At 33.3% G+C, this 20,632-nt stretch overlaps 2 protein-coding genes across 4 annotated transcripts; both read left to right on the forward strand.

Annotated features, from left to right (window-relative positions):
• Positions 1–3,124: 3,124 nt before the first annotated feature.
• LOC18046531 (protein transport protein Sec61 subunit alpha) lies at positions 3,125–6,860 on the forward strand. The gene is made up of 7 exons (XM_006442365.2): positions 3,125–3,212; positions 3,833–4,206; positions 4,340–4,567; positions 4,718–5,072; positions 5,155–5,282; positions 5,425–5,560; positions 6,276–6,860. The coding sequence occupies exons 2-7, from the start codon at positions 3,863–3,865 to the stop codon at positions 6,513–6,515; spliced, it is 1,431 nt and encodes a 476-aa protein (XP_006442428.1). The 5' UTR covers positions 3,125–3,212; positions 3,833–3,862; the 3' UTR covers positions 6,516–6,860.
• Positions 6,861–10,753: 3,893 nt separating this feature from the next.
• On the forward strand, positions 10,754–17,223 carry LOC18046532 (protein GRAVITROPIC IN THE LIGHT 1). Of its 3 annotated transcripts, none has more exons than XM_006442366.2 (3): positions 10,754–10,996; positions 11,294–11,450; positions 15,575–17,223. In XM_006442366.2, exon 3 carries the CDS (start codon positions 15,587–15,589, stop codon positions 17,051–17,053), a length of 1,467 nt encoding a protein of 488 aa, XP_006442429.1. In that variant the 5' UTR covers positions 10,754–10,996; positions 11,294–11,450; positions 15,575–15,586; the 3' UTR covers positions 17,054–17,223. The 3 variants fall into 3 exon arrangements, with proteins under 3 accessions (XP_006442429.1, XP_024044121.1, XP_024044122.1); XM_024188353.1 differs by having other exon boundaries at positions 15,587–17,223; XM_024188354.1 differs by having other exon boundaries at positions 11,300–11,450; positions 15,587–17,223.
• The last annotated feature ends 3,409 nt before the right edge of the window (positions 17,224–20,632 follow it).

A 20,632-nucleotide genomic window follows, 5' to 3' on the forward strand; every position in this document is an offset into this window, starting at 1 on the left:
TTTTCATGATAGGAGATGGCAAAGACGCTTGACTTGACCCGTGTTTTGGGACGTGCCCGAGCTGATATGTTTTCTTAACACCGGTTGGACCTAGGTTAGGTCTACAGGCCCAATGAATAAAAAAAATTAAAAAATATATATTTTATTAAAATAAAATATTATTTTGAGCACAGATTTTGAAGATTAATCTAATAAAAATAAAAAATCATAATTCACCAACCACTTAATTTTTCACATTTTATTAAAAGTACACAAATTATTTTTTTTTTGGGGCAACAATGTACTTGACGTTTACAAAGTTATCATTGTTCTACTCTCGTCATAATCTTGTTAGATTATTGCTAACATCAGAAGGTTAAAATTGTCATTTAAACTAAATACACAGAAACAACGCCGTATTCTGTTCACAAAAATAGCCACCAAAAAAATTTTAAAATAAAAATTTAAAGGCTTGATAAAAATATATTCTCAAATCAGACTCAGGTTTTATGAATCTTGGTCAAAACCCGATATTTTACCATCTCTATTTCATGATTGTTGTGTGAGAGAACTTGAAAAAAAAAAAAACTTAACACATAAAGGATGGAATTTGCAAAATCATCTAGATAAAATTGCTATCAGACGGGTTGGTTTGGTATGTCTATTATTAAGGGAAAAAAACTCTTTGAATTAAGAATATCTATTTTTGGAAAAAAAAAATGCGTTAAATATCTTTTTAAAGTATATTAAAAGACTTACAAAAACAATTATTACGGACAAAATCTCCTGCGCGTCAAAGGACCTGAACAATCATTCTGAGAATGGGATTGGGGGCCCAAATAAACCAAAGTTCATAATTTAAATTATTATGATTGAATAATTTGGGTTCATGATTTTGCTACTTGGGATTCTATTGTTATTATCATGAGTTCAAATTTCTATATGATTATTGCTGATCAGACTTTCTCCTAATTCAATCCTCATGAACACTAACCACGCATAAAGCCTAGTTACATTAGAGAAGAGTGAACTTGTCATTCTCCATTAATTTAAGAAACAAACTACTATAAGGATACGTTTAGGTACTAATGGTGTGTTTATTTGAGGGTTTAGAGAATATGAATGAAGGAATGAGAATGAAACTTATGTTTACTTGGTAAAATGTAATTGAGAAATTGAATAAAATGTGTGGATCCCACACAATTTGAAAATAAGGAATGGAAATCTCATTCTCACAGTGGGTTGGGAATGAGGATTCATATTCACTTAACTGACTTTTGTATCCCTCTGATTTTTTCATATTTTCTTAATTACCCTTGTTCAAATCACAATTAATTTTATTAGTTTAAATGTCATTATTATTATTATTGAATTTTATTAACTTTATTATTTTAGTTATTATTAATTATTGTTATTAATATTATCATTATTAACATTCATTATTATTATTAATTTTTTTAATTAATATCATTTTTATAATAATATTTATACATGTATCTAGTTAATGAAAATTATATTATTTAATACTATGAGTATTTTAGTAAATTGATTCTCATTCCTATTCCTCATTCCCATTTATTTTGCCAAGTAAACACATCAATGACATTCCAGCACATTCTCATTCTCATTTATTTTTGTCAAAAAACATTGGAATCTCATTCCAGTCCATTCTCATTCCCAACTCATTCTCATTGCACCATATTCTCATTCCATGAAATAAATGCACTATAAGCATAATGCAATGAAGTTGGGCAGCATTCAGGATTATAATGACTTGTTTATTTACTGCATGAATCATAATTAGAATAAAAAAAACTACATTAATGTTTTTATTTATCCTGTAATCAGACTAGATTATTAACAAATTATAAAAGTATACTTATAGGAGTTTTGCACATAAGGTTCCATTTGAACCAAAAAAAAAAAACTCGAGTGGGATAGTCATTCTCAGCTAAAGTGGGATAGTCTCATATGTATCATTGAGTGGAATTTAAATGTTTAAACTTTTAAAATATCAATTAATTTTATTGATAAATTTTGGAGGATTACATGTACTATCTTATCAATCCTAGGTTCACTCTCTAATTGTTGTCACTCCAAATTACTAAAGAGTTCGCACCCTTTAAATCTTAATTAATCCCATAAAACCCCTAATCTATTAAAATTACATTCAAAGAAAATTATGAATAGAATTAGTGCAATTAACACCCTCAAAAGTCTTGAAAAACCCCTTCTCCTAAAGATGTGCCATTAAAAATCTAAAAATTCAATTAATTCTAATGACACCACTATTATTTCAAAATAACCTCTCTCCCCCACCCCCTCTTTATTCAATTTCTACAGTCAAAATTTGCAGAAAATGTTTAATCAAATGATATTTCTTTCTCAATGTCTACTATATTGAGTGTTTTATTTCTAATTACTTAGGATAGCATGTTCTTTTTTTCCCTAAATTTCTTTTTCCTTTTTCGGTTTATTCTATTTTGTTGTTCTTTGAAGTTGCAGGCCGTCATATTTTTTTTTAATAACTTAGTAGCATTATTGTTTTGGGTGTGTGTCATTTTATATCGATACCGGAGATAAGAAGGAAAAAAAAAACCTTTGTCAAGAGTTTTATTTAAAGCGCGAAACTGAGAATTGGTTTTATAAATCGTTGAATTCTATTGCCTAAATTATATTTTGCAGATGGTTATAATTAGTAATTATTAGCGTGTATCTGTTTAAGTTTTAGAAGATGACTACCCAAGGCTAACAAGGGAAGCCAGAGAAAAGAGAGTTTTCAATTTGTTTATTTAGAAAAATAGGATTGTTGGTGTAAAGTAAGGTATAAATTAAAAAAAAAAATTTAAGAAGATTTTATAAGGATACCAATAGTTCAGCTCATTACTAAAATATCCCTCCAAGATGGCCCAAGCCCAACAAACAGGATACAAGTATCCACAAATTCGAAAATATCGAAATGGTCCACACCCCATCCGCAGTCCACACTCGAAAATTACCAAATAAGGTCAAACCTGCCGTCTGACTCTCTCGTTATCCACGTCACTCTTCCCCTCACACGCGTTCACTACTCATTGGTTCAACCTCGTGTCCACAAAGCCACGCAGGCAACCCCCATATAAAACCCTCGCAAAGAAGACAGACTCGTTCGCATTTTCGGTCCCGTTTTAGCAGAATTCAGATTCATTTAACGTAACGTTTCTCTACGGTTCTCCGATCCGCTAGTTCGTACGGTTAGTTCTTCAGTTTCGATCGATCCACTTTTCTTTGTGTAGATTATGATGTTAACTTTGTTGACGAATCTATATGAACATCGATTTTAATCATCCTTTTTAGCTTTGCATAACCGCATTTTGTATTTAGATCTGAAAATTGCAATTGAGATTCATGTTACTTTCTAGGCAACCAAACAGAATGTTGTTGTTGGATCTGCGTTTCCGTGCGCATGCATGTGTGTATTGGTACAATTATGCCAGCTTATTTTGCCATCATTTTTTTTTTCTTACTGGAGTAATAAAAAATTCTTAGATCATTGCATTGCAGCTGATAAGATTATTTGTAATTCGGTGGAGCTAACAAAACAGAATGTTACGAGGATAATAATTTTCATAATGCTATTATGCAGATATGAATTAAATGTATTCATAATTTTTGTTTTAGTTTCAGTTTAAGATTATACAGCTGAATATTAATAACTTGTTGAGTTCAAGATTATATAGTTGAATTTCTGCTTTCAAGCTTTTGTGGTTGAAATCGAGTTTGGTAGCAGTTATCATTAACCTCTCTTTATTATTCATTCGGTTTAGTGTGAATGGTATTGATAGACTTGGGATATTTATATCGTGGTTTGCAGATTAGGTTGGTCTAGTTGGGACTGAATAAGATGGGAGGTGGATTCAGAGTGCTCCATCTTGTCCGGCCTTTTCTTGCATTCCTTCCTGAGGTTCAGAGCGCTGACAGGAAGGTTCCTTTCAGAGAGAAGGTTATCTACACTGTGATCTCTCTCTTCATATTCTTGGTGTGCAGTCAGCTCCCGCTGTATGGCATACACTCGACAACTGGTGCGGATCCATTCTATTGGATGCGTGTTATTCTTGCTTCGAACCGTGGGACTGTGATGGAGCTTGGTATCACCCCAATTGTGACATCTGGATTGGTGATGCAACTACTTGCCGGGTCAAAGATCATTGAAGTGGACAATAATGTTCGCGAAGATCGTGCCCTATTGTAAGTATTCTTTACGGGCTAAGTTTATCTCGGTTATCTTGGCTTCTGACTTACTATGGGTTATTTATTAGTCAAACTATTTGCTCCTTTTGCCGAATGTATGTTCCTTGATGATGACTGTTTTTCCTCCCAGAAATGGTGCACAGAAGTTGCTGGGCATCATCATAGCTATTGGTGAAGCAGTTGCCTATGTTCTCTCAGGAATGTATGGTAGTGTTAACCAACTTGGAGTAGGGAATGCCATTCTAATCATTGTTCAGCTCTGCTTTGCTGGTATAATTGTGATCTGTTTAGATGAACTCCTTCAGAAAGGTTATGGCCTGGGATCCGGTATCTCCCTATTCATTGCAACCAATATTTGGTAAGTTGAAAATTTACTTTATTGTTTTGAGGACTAAGGATTCTTGTTTGTCTTGTGGCTAGGAGCACTTTGTTGTTTAAAGCTTAATAGATTCGCAATATTTGACATAGAAAATTCAATGCTTAAAGAGGTTTTACTATTTTTTTGCAGTGAAAACATCATCTGGAAAGCATTTAGTCCCACCACCATTAACAGTGGACGGGGAGCCGAATTTGAAGGTGCTGTAATTGCTTTATTCCATCTGTTGATAACTCGAAATGACAAAGTTCGTGCACTTCGGGAAGCCTTTTACCGGCAGAATCTTCCAAATGTGACAAACCTTCTTGCCACAGTCTTGATCTTCCTAATTGTCATTTACTTCCAAGGATTCCGTGTTGTTTTGCCTGTTAGATCAAAGAATGCCCGTGGGCAGCAGGGATCATACCCAATCAAATTGTTTTATACCTCTAACATGCCCATCATTTTGCAGTCTGCTCTTGTCTCCAACCTGTATTTCATTTCTCAGGTATTGGAGGTTGATGGTGATATGCTTTGTTTAATAGGATTTTGATTTTATTCAATCTTACTAATAATGTGTGCTTATACAGTTGCTGTACAGGAGATACAGTGGAAACTTTTTCGTGAATCTCTTAGGTAAGTGGAAGGAATCTGAGTACTCTGGTGGTCAATATGTGCCTGTGGGTGGCATCGCATATTATATCACTGCTCCCTCGAGGTAATTAAGACCTTTCTTATCTGGCTACTTACCTAACTATTGGCGGCATTTCAATTAGTGGAAGTAACATTATCTTGTTTTGTTTCATGCTTCGTTCAATGACACCAAAGATGTTCCATTGACATGACATGTATTTTTGCAGCTTAGCTGATATGGCAGCCAATCCTTTCCATGCACTTTTCTATCTTGTGTTTATGTTGTCGGCCTGCGCACTATTTTCAAAAACTTGGATTGAAGTTTCTGGATCATCTGCTAGAGATGTCGCGAAGCAGCTGAAGGTATGTGATTTAATGTTTGCGGTTTTTACTTTGTCAGAAAAAAGTGTGGTAGTTGCATACTGCAGTTTTGGTGAGTGTGGCATTGCATTTCTGCCGCTGTGAACGTGCTGGAAATAAGATTTGACAAAAGTTATAATCTTGCATACTTTTAGTAGTGTAGTTAAAGTTTCAAGAAGTGGATTGTTGGTCGATCGAGTTAAGGTGTGGCTATGCAAACTAGAATGATTTGTTGGCATCGGACTTGAGTTGGTTACACCAATTTAACCTTCTAGCACCCAGACTTACCTTAATCATACTTAGTAACATTGTGTTCTTTTCATGTAAATTGAAGTGTTATTGCATTTCTTTGAATTAATATGGATGGCAACACATTGCCCGTTGGATATCTGATGGACCCTTCTCTATCATATCCGAAATTTAATTCACTGTAAAGTTACTGGATTAATCTTGGCTTTATTCTCATACATCTCATCTGAATTAAAAGCGTTATTGTGCTTATTCTTCTTTGTTCAATTGTCCATGGTTCTTTACCTCGGATCTGGATGCAGTTACTGAAACATATTGTTTCTTCTTAACCTGAAAGTTTCAATTAGTTCTTTATTCAATTTGGCCCTAGTCCTAATCAGTTATTATGAATATTGAGCTTTTTCTCCTAGATTATCTGCTGAGTGATATCAGGCACATCATATGTTACAATTTTTCTCTCTATTTACAGGAACAGCAAATGGTTATGCCTGGACATAGGGAGGCAAACCTACAGAAAGAGCTCAACCGGTACATACCCACAGCTGCAGCATTTGGCGGCATGTGCATTGGTGCTCTCACGGTGTTGGCAGATTTCATGGGGGCAATTGGTTCAGGGACTGGGATTCTGCTTGCCGTCACCATCATTTATCAGTACTTCGAGACTTTCGAGAAGGAGAGAGCCAGTGAGCTTGGCTTCTTTGGCTTTTAAGGTTAATATCTCCCTCAGTTTTGAGTGGTAGTTTGGCCGTGGCAATTGAGCTCTCCTGCAAAATTTTCGGAGAGCTGAGAGATGTATTTAGGCCTTTGCTAACACCAGAGTTCAAGTTAGAATTTAGGATTAGTTTGTTGTAATTGTCTTTTAACGACGAAAGTACAAATGGGCAAAAACACAATGCTTTTTTTTTCCTAATTTTTTGTTTTCACTTGTCTCCTCCTCTCGCCTTATCACTGGTGAGCTTAAATTAAATTTCTTCGATCTTATGGATCTAGAAAGTGTACTTTGATGGATTTTACAAGAACATTGAGGAAAACAGAGTGTAATTTTCTGAGTTAATTATTGGATAAAATTTTCCTGCTTATCGATTAAATTTTGGATATTTATGTAACATCGTTTATCAAACCACACGAAACTGTACCTATGCAATCAAGTGTTATGCCTTGTACTTGAAATGTTCAATTTGCTTCTTTTGTTATTTCTGTCCATTTTGTGATAAATCTGAAATTTGATGAAGAAGTTTTATATGTCCACACTCAGGATGCCCCAGGATCGGACAATGCCACAATGGTGCGCACTCAACTGGCACAATTTAAAGAAAAAGCTGATGCTTGCAGCTTCAAAATCTCACCTCAAGCGTCTAGCGTCTTATCAGTTATCACATCATTCTTTTTCCTTTATGAGGCCCAGTTGCCCTCACAAAATTTGGCCTAAACAAGGGTATTCACTATTCACATTCACTACGGGCAATGCCAGTTTTTCTCCTCGTGTCTCTTAGTTTGCTTTTTGAATTTCTGTGTCCATGTTTACGGGCAACTGGACATTGCAAACATGTTGCACGAGTGCCAGCAGAGTGGGATGAGGATGACATCTGGATGCAATTTGCTAGAAAATTATTTTTATCTTTTTCTCAATTATGTAGAAAAATCAATAAAGCAAAAGGCCCTCGTGAAAATCGGAAAAAATAGTCAAGTGCTTCTTAATTAATTGGAACAAAGACGTGGAACATGACTATATGGATTCAACTTGCTATAGTTTTTTCCATGAAATTAGAAGATACCCTCAAATCTAAATTGCATGAAGATTGAATATTTAATAAAATTCGTGGTTTTTGAGGGCTCCCTAATTTAACTTCGTAATGTGTACATGCACATTCATCCAATCCAATCATCCAACAAATTATGCACATTAATCATTGGATATATATATATACAAATTTGGGTTAATTATTGTCTCAACTACCTAACTAACTATATTTGTTTGGATTATTGGGTTGTTCATTCTTTGAATGAGCTTTGTGCGCGAGAAAAGAATTTGCCAAAAAGCTAATGACATTTTTTTATCCACTCTATAATAAGAATGATGAGATTGCCAGTTCAACCTCATTTAGGTGGGATTAGAGAATATTTACGAAGAATATATCAAAATTAATACTCAATTTATAAAATTTCTCGTATACTCCAATGAATGTCAATGAAGTAAAATGATTCCTGCCAAACTAGAAAGAACAGTCAAACCCTCTGAGGCAACGTTTGTCCATTCATACAAGGGAAACACCCTTTTCAAGTCATGACAATTTTAACATAATAAAACGAGGGAATTGAAAAATAAATAAATACCAAAAGCTAACCAAAAAAAAGAAAGAAAAAAACCTTCACGGCTCATCATCTTCATGTCTTGACAATTTTGACATTTAAAAATCAACGAAAAATATTATACAATACGTAAGCAAATGCAAAAGTCTTGATTGATTCTCTATTTACTTTCTGGTTCCCATGTCATTTTCAATCCGAATTTAATTGTTCTCCAAATCTTAGATATGGAGAGATGTATTTATTTATTTTTTGCAATGCAAAATGAGAATTGATTTCAAAGGATTTTTTTTTTCTAGAAAGATTATTTATTTTCTTTTCTTTTATTTTTTTTGTACGTTTTCGGCAGCGGCGAAACTGAAGCATTAAATTATCCCGATAATATTTACTAAAAATACATTTACTCTCTACCAACTAATGTCATACACGATTGTATATATTAGGCTTAAATTTTGTAGGACCCTCAAGGAAGTGAAAAAGATTGCTTGTCCCATTCCCTGGCCAGAGCCACGCTATATATATATATATATATATAGATTCGGTGGTATTTACTAATTATCGAACATTGCTATATGTCTTATTCTTGATGGCTTAACGCATGCTTAACCTAGGGAAGTATGATTAAGACATAAATCTCTATTTGTTATAATCCCAAGACTGATTAAGGACAACGTTATCATGCTGTCTTATTTGCCATGCCTAGAAAGACATCGATATCTTCTTCTTCTTTCTTTTCTGTTTTTTTTTTAATTTATTTATAAAAAGTCTTCGGTATAATAAAATATCAAGATCATTTTTGAAATTAAGGTACTGTAACTTTTAAAACATAATTATTGTAAAAAAAAAATTGTAACTATAAAATAAAAATTAATAATATATAGTAAATATAAATTTTAAATAATAATTTTTACAAAATTATTAATGGTATAATAAATTTTTTATTATACAAGTGAAAAAACATATCAATATAACTTTCAAACTACAGTCGTTAGTGTTTACCAAATACTTTAGTGATGTAACTTTTAAGTTACAGCTGTCCAACTTTAATTTCAAACGTACCCTAAAATGTATAGTGTAGATGTCTGTACTAAAAAATAACTTATCATAGCACACTACTATGTTACATTATCATGTCTTTTTTGTCTTGTTACACATTATATGATGATAAAAAATGCATGTAATTTTTATATAAATATTTTAATTTCTTACTTTTTTTGGTAATCACTACTATGTATAGTTTTTATGAGTACAATTTGAAAAAAATAAAAATTATTTGTTGTTGGGTGTCAATCACAATTTTAAACCAAATCAGTTTGATTACCTTTAAAGTGAGTTTTTTGATGTTACGTTATGTGATGTTAATTAAGTAAATCTATGTGGAAAAATGAGTTATCTAAGACCATCTAATATATATTATTATTTTTTTTAAAAAAAGGCCTGCACTCGTAAGTTTAAAATTATTTAAATATTTTTTTCCTTGATATTTCATAAGCTCTTGCAACCAAACAACCATAAAAAATAATTTTCAGAAGCTCTTTTTAAGTAGTCGAGAATCAGAATTATTTTATGAAGAATTAAATATCCAGAAAATAGTAAAGATTTTATATAGATATACATACCAAATGGACACTATCTCCACTTTAGTTTGAAAGCTCTATTTTATTATTTTTTTGTAGTGAAATTTTTTGCTAATTGGACATGGCGTATCACATTAGCACACTAATAGATGCACCCTCTACTAAATTTCTTGATAAAGCCTTTTACCTAACTATCCCATTATAAAAAATCTTCTCTAAGGTTTAAAAGTTTCTTATTAATAAATTTTGTATATTTTAAAGATTGAATTGTGGGATTATAAAAAACCCTAATATACAGTGTGAGTATAATTAGATGATCATGTATAATTGATTTTCTTGATAAATGACGGCGTTGAGGCTCTGTGGATATAATATTGTTTTTGAATAAAAGATTAGTAAAAATTCAGCCCAATTTTATTGCAAATTCCTTTTATTACATTCTTTTTCTTTTTTTTTTTAAGAGGAGTGCAAATTCCTTTTCTTGAAAAGAATGCTTTATTGAAAATTCGTTTGAAGAAAAATTAGTAAAAGAAAAAGAATAAATTTCTTTAAAAAAAAAAAAAACAAAATTGATTTTCTGTAGATGTCAAGGAAGTAAAAACAAATACACCAGCTGGATCTCTGAATTACCTCAGAATCAGCAAATAAGTGGGGCACACTAGCACTCACGTGTCCGACAATTACTTCACACGTGTCTCAGCTCCCCTACACAAATCTCCCACGCACACAATCTCCCGTCTCCTTTTTACTTTTCAATTCTAGCCGTCCATTTATGCAAAGTCCAACCGTTCACACGTAAGATCTGCAAAATCGCGCTCAGATTTTTAAACCACAAACCCGAAATTACCCCTCACCAGTTTCTGTTTTCCCCAACCATCACCCTCACAACGGACGCATGATATCTTCAAATACCAGGGGCGAATGCGTAACGAGAAAGCGACCCGACCTAGACCTTATATTTTTAAGGTCCCAATGCTACGTCGGACTTTGTCCTTTTTCGTCATTTTCCATCTATTTCTTCCAATTAAAATCCCTGTTCTTCTCTCTCCTCCGGCACTCGCTTTGTTTTTATTTTCCGCTCTCTCTCTCTCTAAATCCCAAATTTTTTTTATTATTTTTCTTTAAAACTAGCCTTAAGTCTCTCTGCTTCAGCTCTCAAAAGGAAAATTCTGATAAAAAGGATTTTAATTGAATCAGTGGAGACGCTGTAGTAATCTCAAAGCGGAGAGCCCGAGATTTCGTTTTGAATATTATAATTTTTTTTGGAATTTTGGAGCCCATAGTAGAGCAACATTCCCTGAAAACGGTAAGTTTAAAGAATGAAGTCCGGAAACTCTTGATTCGCTTTTCATTTTGTTTACATTGTGAAACGATCTTCTATCCTTTTGTTTCAGAAATAGTTGATTAAGAGTTAACGTTTTAGAGTCTTAAAGCGTAAATGTTTCAAGTTTTTGCTTCCGTTTTCAGATTTAATCCTTGCTCTGCTTTGTTTTGATCGTTGAAGCTTTCAGTATTGTTTTTGTTTTTCATGTTTCTTATAAGGTTTTTGATTTCGTTTCGTGCGTTTTTGGAACTTGTTTTTAATTTTTTTTCGCGCTGTTAGAATTAGTTTGCAGGGGCTGCAGGTTCAAAGGTCGCTATTGAATTTGCTGTTGCGGTGCTTTTGTCGCTCTGTTTTCTTGAGATTCACGTTACGATGAAGTAAACGCAATTTCAGACTTTGAAATTGCCTTCCGAAATTTCCGCAGTTTTAATTAAAGGTAATTATCACTAATCTCTGTCGCAATATTTTATTAACTATTTCTAATTCGTGAATAAAAATATTCATTATGCTTTTAGAAAAACTGTTTTTTTTTTTTTATAATTAAAACTCTTCTAAATTTGGGGATTTCGTGTGATTAAGACGCATGCACGCTAAATGGTAGTTTCGCTTTAATTTCTGACACGTAATTTCCTTTTTGGAGTTAGTAGTCAAACCATTAATTTGCAAATCTCTCGCTTACCATTTTAAAATAAATGAAAAAATAAAATAGCATGTTATTAACAAATTATATCTCACGTACCATTTTAAAATATATAAAAAAATAAAATAGCATGTGATTAGCAAATTATAAGGGACAATTTTTTTTTTTTATCATAAAACACGTGATAATTAGATAAGAAAATACTTTTAGTGGATTCTATTTGTGAACGTAGTGTAGGGGCTATTTGTTTAACGTGGCGTTGGGCTCACAAATCGTTTTTTCAGAAAAATTTATTGAACTTTCAATGAGGGAAAAAAAAAAAAAAAAAGAACACTGTCAACTAATTAGCAGATTTTTATTCATCTTATCACCAATGGAGAGAAATGGGGATTAAATGCCTTTGTATTTGATGGGCTCCATGTCTCCTTCGTGATGATAACTTCTGTTATTGATGTTGACATGACTATGATAAGCTGTTCACGTAGGGGATCTTTATCTTTGCTGTAAAGCACAAAGCTAAAAATTAGTAACTTTGGCAGCTACTGATATTTTTACTGGCTATATTTTACGGCAAATATAAGCCAACAAGAACCAAATGCCAAATATAAGACTAATTCTTGTTCGTTAAATTGCAATGAAGTCATTGGAATCAAACGGGCTCGCTTCCCAATCAACAGGGCGGAAAAGTTTTTAATTATTTTTATAAAATAAGGTAAAAATTGAAAAGTTTTCAAGACACCCCCCCACCAAAAATCTTATTTTTCAAGACGACCCTTAATTTTCTTAAGATACTAACTTGTAATGTATATGGGTAGCCTTCAAAGTAAAATCTTTGTTCCCCATTGCTAACTTGGGTAGCTTGCTACAGGTTTTTGGTAGAGAAATGCTATTTAATTAGGAAAAAAAGGAAAGGAGGACAGAGACGGTAGCATAGTACTGTTCTTTCTATTTTTTTCGTGATTTTTATAAAAAAAATGACAAAAATAATAAAATAACAAATATAAAATAAAAAAGAACAAAAGAAAAGATAAAATCTCACTCTCTCTATTCATTTTCAATCATATTCCCACGATTAAAAAAAAAAATTCTTCTTCCCCCACCTAGCACAATAGCTGTCCGTCAGTGACGGAAACGGCCACCGCCACCACAACGACCATGATAGAGTTTAGAGAGCCGGCACCACCATGTCGACACTGTTGGTGGGCGATGGGTTGTTCGGCTGGCTGTCCTTAAGAGAAAGTGAATTTTTTAATATTGCAATTGAAAAAGAATAAGGTGATTGTTTTTTATTTTAATTTATGTTATTATTTTATTCTTTTTTTAGTATAAAATCATTAAAGAAGAAAAAATTAAAGAAAAACGGTTGTATTATGTCACCGTTTCTGTTTTACTTTTTTTTATAATTGACATTTATAAGTCAGGCTATTTGGTGGGGTTAACTTATTGGGTTCTGATTAGATTTTTAATTCTTACTAATATTTGAGAGATGTGTTCTCTATTTGTATTTGGGTTTGTTTAAATTTTTTATATGACTATTTTATTCACACTCAAATAAAAAAATTTATTTTTACTCGATTATATATTATAACTAAAGAAGAAAATACTTCTTCATTGTGTTTGTGGGGTTCGAGCAGCAGGCAGCAGTTCTAACCAACTTTCTCGGGCAGCAGTCCTAACCAACTTTCTCTTTAGTTACTGGTTAAGTAACATTTCTGTTAATAGTATTGTGTTATGTAACCATTTATTGACAAAGTTCACGAGCGATGATACCAGATAGAAATTAAATTTTTATCGGAAAAGGAAAGAGATGTTGTGATTGAAATCTAATAAATTTAAACTGGTCCGAATCCCAAAATAACATTTGAGTGCTTCTGAAAATCCAATGGATATAAATGTGGGAGTACTGGCTCACTTTTGAAAGCTTTTACTGTGAAAGAGCAGTTTTTGTATATTCCGAGTGGTACTCAATTGGGGCCACGTGATTTTGCCTGAAGTATTGAATATTGCAGTAAATGATCAAATCTGATTTCACTCAAGTCTCTGTCCCAGGCTCTGCAATCTACAGATTCTATTTTCAGAACATGAGACCATTATAATATCTATAGCGATACTGTTTCTCCCTGTTGATGGCAACTCTTTTGATTATTTTCTGGGAGAGTTTTTGACTTTTACAATCGTGCTTCACTGTTGTTAATGGATCAAATCATTGAATTCTTTTACTCTTGCGAGCACTTGTCTTTTTGTTTTGAACTTTTAACCGTCATTTTATTAAAGATATTTCTTTTATATAGAGGGAGGGAAGATTAGGCTAAATCATAGATGTTAGTAACTTAGAACTCATTCTTTCACGAATAACGGGGTGGAGCTACTTTTTCATTTTAGTTAAGCTGTAAGTTATATAAGTGACCTATCCATAAATATAAACTTGTGTATGCCTGATGAGTAGGTTTATTTAATTAATTAAGTTATGTGAATTAGTGAGTCTCCTGATGGTTTGCCACATTTGTTTTTTGGTTTTTCAATTTCTACCAAATCCTCCTTTGGACGAGAGAAGACTATTTTAGTGGGTCATTGATGTTTATCTTATGGGATTCATATAACATGATTGGTTGAGAGCATGCCACCTCAACCGCCTTTAGTCATGTTTGTATTGAGGTGTATGTAGGTTTTAAGACGTAGTTGTTGAGAAAAAAATAATAATTATGAAATAAAAATTAATAATATGTTGTAAATATAAAATTTAAATAATAATTTTGATAAAATTATTAATATATAATAGATTTTGTATCATACAAATGAAAAATTATATCAATATAATTTTTAAATTACAGTAATTAATGTTTATTAAATAATTTAGTACTGAAGTTTTTAATCTAACTTTAATTTTAAACACACCCTTACACAAGTTCTTTGCATCATTAGTAATATGCAATGGTTATCTCTATTTTGCGTTAGAAAACACTTTTTTGTAACAATTTTGTTTTTGTTGTTACTATGACAAACTCAAATCTTAAATACATGTGTTCTCTCAAAATTTGTTACCAACAATGATTTTGTTATTAAAAACAAAAAGAAAAAAGAATTTTGAGCATTGTAAGTAAAACACTAAATAAAAAAAGGTGGAGACTTAATTTAAAACATGAAGGATCATAAGGGAAAAAAATTCCATTTTAAATTAATTTTGAGAATATTGAAGTAGCCGGCCTTGCAATAAATAATTTTATGTCTGTCTCTAATATTAGTTAAAGCTCCATGTAATTTAATACAGGTGGTTGGTAAAAGATTAAATGCATAAAAATATTAGATTGGTTGATAGGGACATTTTCTTTTTACTTTGACCCCAAAAAAAGAAAAAATGGGAAGAATAGTTTAAGCTTTGAATAAATAAGCTTCTCGAGTTGTTTAAAATTCCTCTCAATTTTCTCTTTCTGCCCACTTGATTCTTCTTTCCATAATTTGGAAGTTGTTTAAAATTCCTCTCAATTTTCTCTTCCTGCCCACTTGAAGGAATATCTGACCACTCAACTTGTTTTTCTCGACGCCCAGAAGCACTTCGAATTTCCAACTTTAACGCGTCTGTTTTAGCGTGTTCAGCTATAGTTGCTTTCTGCTTCTGCTGCTGCTTCTGTTCATCTTTTTCTTTTTGCCTCCGTTAAAAGTTGAGTCCTCCTTTTACCCCTTCAAAAACACAGAAAAGATATTCCAATGGGTTCTTTAGTGGCTCTCACCTCGGTCTAAGTGTTTAAAGCATATTGCTTTTTCTTCGTTCTTTCAACACGTTCATCATCGTCATCATCACCCTCATATCTTTATTTGCTCTCTTTTTGTGGTTTTTTTTTTTTTTAAATTTGGGATCGCTTAAAAAAAAATCATTTGCCCTTTACTCCCACCATCATCAGCTTCATCTCATCATTTTGTAGTTCTTTCTGCAGATGGAATCTGTAAAACCCTCGGCTGTGACTCCGGCGAAGAGTAGACTAGCACGTACGTTTGCGAAAGTGCTTCACATACGAGCAGTCACCGGCGTGGCTCCGGTTGACGGAGTTGATAAAGTTAAGGATAATACAGTAAAGCCTAAAGATAAGTTCAAGGATGATCATCAGGCTGCTGGCGTTGCAATTAAGCCGCCTAAAGGCAGTTGGTCTCAGCTATTCGGCAAAGAAGATACAGAGCTTGAATGCAGAATATCCCTGGAGGCTTTTCTTGCTAAATTATTTGCTAGCATTTCAACCGTTAAAGCATCTTATGTTCAGTTACAGCATGCGCAGTCTCCTTATGATGCCGATGGGATTCAATATTCTGATCAATTGGTGGTTTCCGAGCTTAAGCTTTTGTCCGAATTGAAGCAGTGTTACTTGAAAAAACAGTTTGATTTTTCGCCGGAGAAAACAATGGTCTCAGCTGAAATTCAGGAGCTGAAGTCTCTTTTGAAGACATACGAAATCATGGGGAAGAAGTTGGAATCTCAGTTGAAGCTCAAGGATTCGGAAATCATATTTTTGAAAGAGAAGTTAGAGGAGTCGAATAAACAGAACAAGGCATTAGAGAAGAGAATGAATCAGAGCGGGCAATTGGTTATGCCGGACAATGTTCATCTATCAGGGCTAAGTCCCAGCCACTTCAATACAGTTCTTCGGCACACTGTTAAATCCATCAGGAGCTTTGTCAGGCTGATGATCGATGAGCTGAAATCTGCTGGTTGGGATATTGATGCCGCGGCCAATTCAATCCAACCCAATGTGGTGTATTACAGAGCTGATCACAAATGTTTCGCATTTGAGTCCTTTGTTTGCAGGGAAATGTTCGACGCATTTCACTACCCCAATTACTCTCCGGCGAAACAACATCAACAGCAGCAGCAGCAGCAACAGCAAAGACAGCAGCTCTTTTTTCAGAGATTCAATGAGCTAAAACCTGTGAAAGCGAAGGAATTCCTTTCCAGGAAGCCTAAATCATCATTCGCAAAATTCTGCCGCGCCAAGTATTGCCAAGTGATTCACCCCAAGATGGAGTCAGCATTCTTTGGCGATTTGAGTCAAAGAAATGTAATAAATTCCGGTGAATTTCCAGACTCTGCATTCTTTTCCTCGTTTGCAGATATGGCAAAGCGAGTTTGGCTTCTGCATTGCCTGGCATTTTCATTCGATCCGGAGGCTTCAATCTTTCAAGTGAACAAAGGGTCTCGGTTTTCAGAAGTGTACATGGAAAGCGTAGCCGAAGAAGCATTCCTTAGTTCGTCTGAAAATCCTCAGGAATCATCTTCATTATCACCATCACTATCATCATCATCAGATTCAGCAGAACCTCGAGTGGCATTCACCATTGTTCCAGGTTTCAGGATTGGTAAAACTGTTCTGCAGTGCCAGGTCTATCTCTCCCCAGCTCGAAATGAATCATAGCCGTTGGTCATGGGGTCCCCACAGCACGAATCATACATTGATTGATCTGGGGAGGGCCTCTGTGGCACTGTCCGTTAAATGATGTTAGATTAAATTAAGATCAGACAAATTGGGTTTGTGTTGTTGTGGGGATTATGAAAAAACATAAAGAAATGCTACCTGGGATTTTTTGTCTCTTTGTTTATGTGAAAGCGCGTAGTAGCAGACTAGCAGCGGTGGTAGTAGTAGTAGTAGCAGCAGCAGAACGTTGAATAATTATTTATTACCTTCTATATAAATTTGTAAGAGACACAGCCTCTGCCTCCCCCTCCCAATTTTGTTAATATTAGGCTAATGACAGAGGGATGTTAGCTGTTTTGCTCTATTACTTTTATTTGTTTTTTTTTTAATGTTTTTATTTATTTTAATGTACATAATTAATTATATGTATTATTTTTACCTATTAGATGTAGGTGGGATGTTTGATGTTTCACATTGTATTTTATAATTTTGTATACATTATATGTGGCTTTGGATGCTTTGTCCCTTTTTTTTTTTTAAAAAAAAAAAGGGTAGATCTCTCTTGTCTTGTTTGAAAAAAGATCTGGAATATTCTTTGCTGGAAAGAGCATCGCAGTGATGGGATTTTGACTCCAATTCTGTGATATGATTCCTTATATAGATAGAATCTGCTTTAACTGCACACACGAACACACGCAAACATAATGTATGTGTATGTATACGTAGATGTACTTCAATTATAATATGTTACATTAGTTTGTATTAAAATTTGTGATTGTAATATTAATCTAATTTTTTTTTAATTAACACAATTTTGATGCAATTTGATCTGAATTCTTGTTTGCAAATAAAAAAAATTGTGTCAAATATACAGATTCTTTTTTTTTTCGTAAATTAAATGACTGCAATAAGAATAGGATCATGGCCTCATGGGTGGAATTTATTCTATAAACCGGCTTTATAAGGAAGAAGAAAAAAAAAAAAAAAAAGAGAGCGTATGAGTTCATAAATTCGATTAATTTTTATGTTTTCTACTACCCATATACATATGATTTAGATACTAATAATAGCTTGAGATAATTTATTAATTTAAATATTATTGCTTGAAATAACTACGAATTTCTTCTCTCTTAGATGATTGATGACATTGTTTAGTTCCGATGTTAAATAATTGAATATTCTCGAACATGCATTGTTCTTGCTGCTTTACATTAAGTGTATTTTATTGGAGACAGAGACGCTTGAGATATGAAACATCAAAACGTGCATCGAAGTGCAAAATGTTTCGTTGAGTCCGCAACCCTCTGAATTGCAATATTGCCCATAAATGAAATTATAATAAAACTTAGGGATCTAGTCTAGTGTGTGCAGTTACATATTTTATGGTGTGTGACGAACGTGGCTGATTCTCATTGACAGTTGTGAGCTCCATAACAAAACTATACCAATAAAAACTCGTAAGGTGATCAGTCCTACGTCATTTATTGTGGGACTGCACGTACTAAACCGAATTTCTTAAAAAGCTATATGTATTGGGGTCCACCAAATGCACAAACCTACTTTATTAAATTTGGTCGGTCTCGCAGAGGCATGTGATGCCAAAATAAAACGACACTTATCACTCTGGGCGCGTAGGTGAATTTATGAAAGGAGGGGATTTGTTTCTTGTGCTTCCAAGCATCACCCGACCGACTGCGGCCCTCTTTCACCATAAAAAATCTAGCGATGAATAGTAATTGCACTAATTTTCCAATTTGTTTTCCGAAAGTAAATTAAAAGTTTTATTTATAGGATGATGTAGGAAACATGAGTCATCTACAATTGATCGATGAAAATCTAACCGTCGTAGGAATATAAGGTAATAAAATTATTTTATTTTCACAACCGTTAGATTTTTATCAAATGACTGTAGAAAAGTCACGTTTCTTATATCATCATGTAAGATAATTAGAGCTAAAAGTATATTGATGTTATCATTACTTTTGTTATCGCAATATTTATCGTTTAAGAATAAGAACCTTTTATTATGTTGTGTGGTATCATTCACAAAATATTATATTACAAATGTGCCTAAGAAAATAGGCAATAATATTTACTTTAATATTTCATTCCCAAGTAATACTTATGAAAAATAAAAATAAGTCTATTCGAGTGCTTGCATACAATAAAATGATGTTCTTCAATTCCTAAATCAATCTCTCCCCCTCCCAACACCCAACTTCCCACAAACAAAAAAAAAACAAAAACAAAAACTGGCACTAGAAGACTTTATATTACTTCCAACATGGAAGTCTGTTTTATTAATAAATTATAACAAAATATGAAAAACATCGTCTAACTGTGCAATGTCAAATGGTATTGGTACTTCAATATGCTCATACAACAAAATTAAGGGGGGGAAAAAAAAAGAAAAATTGGAAGTTGAAATTATGAAGCAATGAATCTTAAGATAACATATCTTTTTCAAAGCATTAACAATCGTGGTCCAAATCATTCTTCAGAATCAGCCACGTTTATTTAGGTAGCATTCACAATTGGAAAAATGCCATTTTCGTTCTTTCTTTTTCTTCCGCTGATTTGGAGGAATTAATTTCGTTAGAGTGGTGCTGTTTTGTGCAGTTTATAGCCAAGTGTTAGATTTAAATCAATATCATGGAGATGGAAATTTCGTTATATTTCAACATCAAATGTGACGGCCTTCCTCACAGTTCACAATTGTTTTCTCCTTAGAGGCTGGGCGGCTTCAATTTATTTGATTTTTTTTTTAATTCCGGAAGGAGACAAATTATGTGGGTCTTTTTGGGAAATCATACCTTTGGGCGCAAATACGTGTTAGCCCTTTTTAAATTGAGCTTTGGGCCCAATATTGGATAGCTACAAACAACTGTAATATATTAACAGTTAACTGATATGAATTAAAATAAAAAATTGATATGTTTTGCCATCAATTATGCTAATTACGAAATTTACCATCCAAAACACTTGGATGAAAATTTTGGAAAATTATTTGGGAAGTGTGTTTTGTAAGAAGAGCATTTTAAAAGGGCCCACATAGGAGCATGAAGCTCAAATATTTTGGTGGTACAAGAAGCAATTAATTAGCTGATATTTAAGTTATCTGGTTTGATCATCTAGGTCCTGACAGAATTGATGTCATGATTGAGATTATAAATCCACTTGGATTTAAAAAAACTGGCCTTTTTGGGGTGTTTCAACTTGGACAAAATTCAAGAGGCTGAAACTGTAACGCGTTCCAAGTTCATCAAACCCTTCATGATTTAGGCCAACATTGATGCACAAGGCCTTGTACTCAAATTTTTCCTGCAAGCCTGAGTTAAGACATTTGCTCCCACAAATGAATTCTAAAATCACAACTCGAAAACTCTAAATATGCATTTAAACATTCAATTCCCTTGGCTTTTGGAATAATGCTTTTCTTTCTTTCTTACAAACTAAAACTCTTTTTGATCTTTTAGCACATTAACCAAGTAATTAAGTAGGAAAAACTTGCTCAAAATACTCTTTGGATAATAGTACAAAAGCTTCTCTTATTTCAATAATTACCAATCACCGTATTAT

Source organism: Citrus clementina, unplaced genomic scaffold (genome assembly GCF_000493195.1).
Source record: "Citrus clementina cultivar Clemenules unplaced genomic scaffold, Citrus_clementina_v1.0 scaffold_3, whole genome shotgun sequence".
Taxonomy (NCBI): domain Eukaryota; kingdom Viridiplantae; phylum Streptophyta; class Magnoliopsida; order Sapindales; family Rutaceae; genus Citrus; species Citrus x clementina.